The sequence below is a fragment of the Miscanthus floridulus genome, chromosome 5 (genome assembly GCF_019320115.1).
Source record: "Miscanthus floridulus cultivar M001 chromosome 5, ASM1932011v1, whole genome shotgun sequence".
NCBI classification, from domain to species: Eukaryota; Viridiplantae; Streptophyta; class Magnoliopsida; order Poales; family Poaceae; genus Miscanthus; species Miscanthus floridulus.
Genome location: NC_089584.1, coordinates 3,712,986 through 3,720,965, shown reverse-complemented (window position 1 = coordinate 3,720,965; position 7,980 = coordinate 3,712,986). Strand labels below are relative to the sequence as shown.

General features: G+C 51.6%; 1 protein-coding gene across 1 annotated transcript; it reads right to left on the bottom strand.

Annotated features, from left to right (window-relative positions):
- Nucleotides 1-4,639: 4,639 nt before the first annotated feature.
- LOC136454146 (uncharacterized) lies at nucleotides 4,640-5,104 on the bottom strand. Its single transcript, XM_066454683.1, has one exon. It carries the CDS (start codon nucleotides 5,102-5,104, stop codon nucleotides 4,640-4,642), a length of 465 nt encoding a protein of 154 aa, XP_066310780.1.
- Between the last annotated feature and the right edge of the window lie 2,876 nt (nucleotides 5,105-7,980).

Below are 7,980 nucleotides of genomic sequence, written 5' to 3'. Positions count from 1 at the left end.
TAAATAGAATAAAATCCATTAATAAATAGAACGATATATATACTCATGGGTTTATGTTGATAAGCACGAACTGACGAGAGAGAGCGTAGCAGCTTCGTTTATTTTTCTTGGCGTACAGCGTACTCGTTGCATGGTAATTATTCACCGTCTTGTTCTCGTTGTGGCTCTGCATTTCTCTGCATTGCAAGCCTCCATCCAATCGCATCTGAACTGGTCCACTGCGCTGGGCGTCTGAAATTCAGCACATGGTTCTGCCCCTGCCCACGATGTGTCCTCTCACCTTCCTACGCACGCCGTGTCCTTTGGCGTGCTGGAAATTGGTGGCAAACCACACGAGTCTCCTTGCTTTTCTCTGTCTGTTGTCTGCCTCTGCCTGTGCTGTGTTGTCCCTTCCGCAGTCGCATCGCGCTAACGATGAGGCTAGCCGTGCCAGACCAGTCCCTCTTTCCCTCCCTTTTTCCCCTGCCTTCCAGCCACCGTCGCCCGGCCACAGCGCGCGAGAGCACCGAGTTCCTCTGCTTGTCCACGCCCACGTTGCCCGGCCGCGCACTCCGTCCGCGCATGTCTCCACTCGCTCCCAGCGCTGCTCTGTCCGATTCGCCGCCACCGTACGCACGGCGCACCCGTGCCCGCGCTGCCGTGCACCACGTCCGAGCCGCAGCACCTGCCAGGCTGTGCCCCAGCGCCACTGCCGTAGCTCCCCGCTATGGCCACGCGCCTCACACCGCATCGCCTGGAGCCGCCCGACCAGCGCCGCTGCACGCCGATGTCGCCGGCTTTCCCCTCACGAGCGCGCTGAGCCGCATGGTCCCGTGCTGCTTCCCGCTGCGAACCATGCCGCCCTCCCTTCCCAAGCTCGCATTGTCCCATGGCATCACCCACTACTCTGCTCTGACCATGAGCCTCCAGCACCGAGCCGCGTGGTCTGGCGCTGCTTCCCGCTACGGACCATGCTGCCCTCTGCTGCACCTGCTCGTCTCTAATGCCGAGCACCCCCAAATGGCTCGCCGTCCTTCGTTGCGATGGTGGACTACGCCATCGGGATCTGCACCACCTCCCACCGCTCATGTCAGCCGAAGGCCGAGCGACCATTCCCGCGCCGTCCCTGCTGCTCCATGGTGCCGCTCCCTCCCCTGCTTGCCTCGCGCGGCACCCCTGCCACCAAGCCACCTCACGAGCGTGCGCTGCTCGTCCCGCTGCCCCAAGTACGCGCTGCCCTTTCCTTTCTCGCTCTGGACCATAGCGCCATGGCCGCGCCCTGTCTCCCTCACGAGCACACGTCGCGCTCTCGGCCCACGCTGGTCCGCTGCCCCACAGCATGTGCCTTGGCCATGCCTACTATGCCCGGATCCTTTCGTGTGGGCTGGTGAGCGCGCGCGAGTTCCCTTGCCCGCGCTGGAGTCGCTGCCCCAGCTCCTGCTCGCCCCTGCTGCTGGCGTCTGCGCCGCCTAGCCTATTTTCACACCACGGCCGCGCCGTGCGCCCTAGGCTCATGCTCGCCTCGCGCCGAGCTCCGTACCGCCTCACCTTCACGCCCGCCATTGGCCAAGTCCGTGTCGTCGAGGAGCCGCGCCTCACCAGCTGGCTCATCCACGCTCTTCCTTCGCACTCGGTACCCCAGTGTCTGCTTTCTGCCCCCAGTGTCCGTGCCGTCACCTCTGCGCGTGCGAGCGTGCTAGGCTCGCCCAGAGCAGTCCTGCCGGTGCCGCTCCCCGCGTGCCTCTTCGTCGAGCACCAAGCACCATGCGCAAGCATGCCATACCACCCCGTGGCCATCCCTGCTATCATCCACTCATCTCGTACCTCCTCTACTCTGTGCTCTGCTCATGGGAAGGGAAGGAAGGAGAGAAAGGTGAATAGAAACGAATATGGGGTTCTTATTGCAAAGTCACTGACTCGCATGAATAGTGTTTTTGTACCGCAGGTTAAATTGACGAAAGATCAGGGACTGTTTCACAAAAGTGTCATCGCCGTTGCCGCCTGGGCCGTGCATGCACCGGTGGGTCATGTCGCGCTGGGCCACGCGCCCGCCTGCTTCCGCGGGTTGGGCTCCCCCACCGGGGCCGGTCGTTTCCAGCCTGTTAGGCCACGCGCCCTGCGCACCCGTGGTCTCGGCCTACTCGATGCCTCGACAAGGCCGTCCATGTGCTCGCGGTGCCGGGCTAGCCACGCCGTTATCACAGGCCGCTGGGCCGATTTGGTTACCGCCGGTGTTCCTATTTTTCTAAATGATTTTCTAAAATAGGTTTCTAGTTAACTTGTAAAATCAATATAAAATAGTAGAGAAATCCAAAAATTGTGAAACTAGTTTTGTTGAGTTCCTAAAATTATGATCTACCTGTTAGTATATTTTGTTCACATAGTTTGATAATATTCTTGAAAGCTATATAATTAATTTAAGATACTTAATATTGTAAAAATATAAATTTGTAGGAATTATTATGATAAATTGGTAATATTGTTGAATCTAAAATTTATACAGTAGGCTCCTAGCAATATTAGGTACTCACTATAATTTTTGTAGCTCCAGAATAATTAGTTTGCTAAATAGATAATGATGTCCTATTGTGAATAAAGGTTAAATTGATAGAACGAAATAAAGAAATAACTTAGGTTGTATAACTAAAACTTTGGTTGGGAAGTAACGCCTGATTCGACAACATGGATATATAGCCTAAGTAGGACGCCGTTAGAACGAGCTCGTTAGCTTGTGAGGCGTGATCAGGTTTCTAAGCATTTCGGCTGTCATTGATTATTTACATCTATGCATTTGCATCAATGCATATTATATAGGTACGATGATGGATCAATGGATCAATTAAAGGATGATTGGGAATTCGAGGATGGTGTAATAGTATTATCTCTAGGAGATGATGCAATGGGCTTTATATTTAGTTGATGGTGGATGATCTGAAAATGCAGATACTAACTTCTTAATATATATCTTACCTAGGCAAGCCCCGGTGCATAACCCCTACTTTTCTACAGTTTAAATTATATTTGTGCATTAAGTTTTAAGGAGTTGAATGAAACCCACTTGCATATATATATATATCTTATCATATGACTCTTACTAGTATGACAGGATTGTGTAGAGTGCTATGCTATAGGAATCCGGTAGAAGTCGAGTGATTGCCTGTCACTCGTGAGAGATAGGAAATATATTACTATATTATTATCACTTGGAGAATATAAATGGTGGAAAGGACAAATAGTGACCAGGCAGGGATATGATTTGGGTATTGGTGGGTGTAAGAGGTTGTGTCATCATGGACGCAGGGCATGGCTTGGTTACACTGCTTTCCCTGTCTGTGTCGGTTAAGGACTGGCCATTGCATAAGACTCGAGGCAAGTCACAGACTTATTATTCTGAGCACATACTTGGGTATGGACACTTGGAAGACTTGTTGCTCTCTTGTCATAGATCTGGCTCTTTCTGGACCGACTGTCTTGGTAGTTTTTGGGTTAGGAGGTCCTTACACCGCACTGAGTCTGGAACTTAGGGGCGGGGGTTTGGAGTCCCAGTTTGGACGGGGACCTAGACACCCAGGACAGGAGGGTGATGGGTTGGTTCTGCTTCTGCCTTGGGTACAAGCGGGGCATGTGTTTTTGATGTACCTAGCTGGGGGCATTGATTCGCGAATCGTTGGACAATCCGATACGGCTTGTTTTTGGGCCTAGCACCGTAGTAAGAACTAAAAGATAAAAGATGGAATGGAAAAAGGAAATTTGATTGCTTACCACCTGCTTGAAGTAGCACAGGTGCTTACATAGAATGGTTAGTTAATGAACTAATGTGGCTGTTAATAAAAATCGAATATAAGGACACACTTTTAGTAATGCTCCTGCAGATGCAATAAACCCACAAGCCAGATAGCCTTGCATGTCCTTAGAGTCTTTTCTTTCCTCCTGTCGGATAAGTCTTGCTGAGTACAATTGAGTACTTAGGGTTTTATTCTCCCTGTTGTAGGTGATAGGTGGAGGCTACAGCTGACCTTTGTGTGTGGATTCCTCCTGATGGGCTCAGAGAGGATTTACTTTACGCTACAATCATAATTTTTATTTATAACTCTCACTAAATGTTTTTATAAACAGAAGTTTTTTATAATCTATTGTCATAGTTCATTTATCAATGCGTCATTATGTCATGAATAGATATTTATTTCCACTGTAATTCTGATCACATGTTTATATTTCTCTGTTCAATTAAATTATTCATAACTCTGATAATATGATTTTATTTTGTTGTTATAATAATAAATATTATACTCTGATGTACATGTAAAGTGATGTAAGAAATGGTTAAGAATGATGTAAGCTTTATTCTCTTATTTGTGATCCTGATGGAAAAATATAGATTTTCGGGTTCTCCCTGGGGGTGTGCCCGACGGAACCGAGTAATTTGGTGTTCCCCCATGGGTGCTTAGTGTCTAGTGGAAGACGAGCGCTCCTAGGAGGCATTAGATTAGGTGGTTCTGCCATAGGCTACCGCGGTCGGCCAATAGAAGCCTTGTCGGAACGTGTTTTCGACTAGGGTTCTAGGCGTGGCATGGTGATAGCAAACCCCACCATGGATATAGCTCAGCAACCGCATCCCTTGTTCGATGGGGATGCAGCGCTATAGGACCCCGGTGTTGCTTCACCTGTAGAGCTCGCCATCAATAACGGCAAAGGACTTGGCGCGATGTGTGAGCCGTCGAGCCTCCATTTTGTCTGTCAGCAGTGCCTCGTGGAGGAGGTAGTCGAGGTAAGGCGCCCTCCAGTCGGCTAGAGGGTCGGGCTCTATCACTGGATCCTCATCAAGTTCCATGACTTCGGGGTCGGATGGAGCCGACGGCTGGTTAGCCCCTGAGCCCAAGGTAGGTGGCCCATCACTGGCATGTTCTGGCTCTTCGTAGTGGACCGAGGGTTCATACGGATCACTGGCGAAGATGCTTGTCGGCACTGGCTCTTGGCCAGATGCTGCTTTCGCCAGCGCATCGACCGCCTCGTTGAGACATCTTGAGATGTGATTGAGCTTGAGACTATCGAACTTGTCCTCTAGCTGGCGAACTTCTTGGTGATATGCAGCGATCTTTGCATTGTGGCAGCTTGATTCCTTCATGACTTAGTCGATGACCAGCTGGGAGTCACCCCGGACATCAAGTCATCGGATACCCAACTCGATGGCGATGCGCAGGCCGTTGATGAGCGCCTCATATTCGGCCACATTGTTGGAGGGGAAATGGATGCGAACCATGTACCTCATGCGTACCCCAAGGGGTGAAACAAAGACTAGCCCCGTGCCGACGCCTTTCTTCATCAGTGATACATCAAAGTACATCGTCTGGTACACCTGGTCGATGACTGCTGGCGGCATTTGGACCTCGGTCCACTCTACAACGAAATTAGCCAGCACTTAGTACTTGATGGCCATCCAGGGGGCATATGAAATGCCTTGACCCATCAGCTCGAGTGCCCACTTGGCGATTCTTCCCATGGCATCCCTGTTTTGGACAACCTTGCCAAGAGGGAAGGACGTCACGACTATCACTAGATGCGACTCGAAGTAGTGACGCAACTTTCTTTTGGCGATGAGGACGGCGTACATGAGCTTTTGGATTTGGGGGTAGCGGGTCATGGAATCAGACAAGACCTCACTAAGGTAGTATATGAGATGCTGCACTTTGAGGGCGTGTCCCTCTTCTTCTCCCTCTGCCACCTGGGTGACACTGACCACTTGTGGGGTGGCCACGATGTAGAGCAGAAGCGGATCCCCATCGGTCAAGAGGGGTAGGATTGGGGCCTTCGTCAGAAGCTGTTTGACCATGTCAAGTGCCTCTTAGGCCTTGGGCGTGTATTCAAAACAGTTAGCCTTCTTTAGGAGCCGATAGAGGTGGAGATTTCATTCGTCGAGGCGTGAGATAAAGCGGCTGAGCATGGCAAGGCACACTGTAACTCATTGTACCCTCTTTATGTTCTGAATCGGGCTCATCCTCATGATGGTTGAGATCTTCTCTGGATTGGCTAACGACTCGGGGTGGTATACTTCCTTGATGAACCTGGCCACCAAAAGCTTCGTAATCTCCTCATCAATCGCCCTATGTTTCTTCTCATCGAAGCGACGTAGGCACTGCTTCACCGGCTTGGAGCCTAGCCTGATCTTCAAGGCATGCTCGGTGACTTCTCTCGGAATGCCTAGAATGTCCAAGGGTTTCCACGCAAAGAAGTCTCTGTTGGCGTGGAGGAAGTCGACGAGCGTGCTTTCCTATTTGGAGGAAAGCGTGGTGCCAATGCGCACCACTTTGCCCTTGGAGCCGCTGGGGTCTATGAGGACGTCCTTGGTGCCCTATATAGGTTCGAAAGACTTGATCAATCGCTTGGGGTCGGGTGCTTCTTCGGTGACCTCCTTCCTGATGGCTGCGAGTTCTCTGGAGGCAACAATTACCGTGGCATGCTCACAGCACTCGACCTCGCACTCATAGGTGCGCTAGAAGGAGGTGCCGATGGTGATGACCCTACATGGACTCGACATCTTTAGCTTCAGATAGGTGTAGTTGGGGATGGCTATGAACTTCACGTAGCATGGACGTCCCAGGATGGCGTGGTTGGTTCCATGGAACTCGACCACCTCAAAGGTAAAGGATCTACGTCCTATAATTGGACGGATCCCCAAAGGTGACGGGCAGATCGATCTACCCAAGTGGCACAACCTGCTTTCCAGGCATGATGCCATGAAAAGGCACCCTAGTTGGCTGGATGTGTGCTTGGTCGATGCCCATGGCGTCGAGTGTTTTAGCGTACATGATGTTGAGGCCGCTGCCTCCATCCATCAGTACCTTGGTGAGCCACTTCGTGCCAATGATCAGGTCGACCATGAGCGGATATCATGTCGGCTGCAGGACGCTTTCCGGATGGTTGGTCTGATCAAAGGTTATGGTGGACTTCGAACATTCGGGGAAGGAATGCGCAGCTGGCTCGGTCGTATAGACCTCACAACGCGCAAGCTTCTGGCGGCGCTTGGAGTCATAGGCTGCCGATCCTTCGAAGATCATGAGGCAGCCCTCCAATGTCAAAAAGCCACCGTCCTTCCCCTTAGCATTGTCTACGGCTGGCTTAGGGTCCCCCTATGCTCCCCCTTGTTGGAGCCTCCCGACAAAAACCACTTCATGAGACCGCAGTCCTAGTATAGATGCTTGATGGGGAAGGCATGGTTCAGGCATGGCCCTTCGAGCTGCTTGTTCTTCTTCTTGCTGGGACAGTTGGGGGCACCTTCACCGACGTCCTCGTCCCACTTTGCCTTGCCCTTGAGGCGGTCGAAGATCGCTCCGACCACCTCCTCGCCCGAGGCGTGGTTGGTGGTGATATCGATGAGCTCCTTGGTGGTTCACGGGCCCTTTCATCCTAGTTTATGGACCAAGGACTCATAGGTGGTCCCAGACAGGAAAGCTCCTATGACGTCGGCATCGACGACGTTGGGCAGCTCGTTGCACTACCGAGTGAAGCGCTGGATGTACCCATGAAGGGTTTCTCTGGTCTTCTGTAGGTAGTTTTTGAAATCTCATGGGTTCCTAGGATGCGCGTTTGTTCCCTAGAAGTTTCCCACGAAGATCTCTTTCAGGTCCGCCCAACTTTGGATTCCGTTGGGTGGAAGGTGTTCCAATCACGTTTACACCGAATCGACTAGGAACAATGGAAGGTTGTGGATAATGAAATCATCATTATCCGTTCCACCGTCTTGGCAAGCAAGCAGATAATCCTCGAGCCACAGTCCAGAGTTTATTTCCCCAGAGTATTTTGGGATGTTGGTCGGTGGTCAGTACCATGGTGGGAAGACGGTGTTGAGGATCTGTCGGCCGAAGGCCTGAGGTCCCAGCAAGTCGAGGCTCGGGCTTTGGTCCTCACCACTGTCATAGCGTTCACCACGATGAGGGTGGTAACCATAGCTAGCCCCCTCCCTCTCATCGCTATGAGCACACCTGCGGGCATCAAGGGTGTTGT

Bases quoted from the DNA above. Each gene is read 5' to 3' on its own strand.
- LOC136454146 (XM_066454683.1), bottom strand. From the start codon at position 5,104: ATGAAGGAATCAAGCTGCCACAATGCAAAGATCGCTGCATATCACCAA.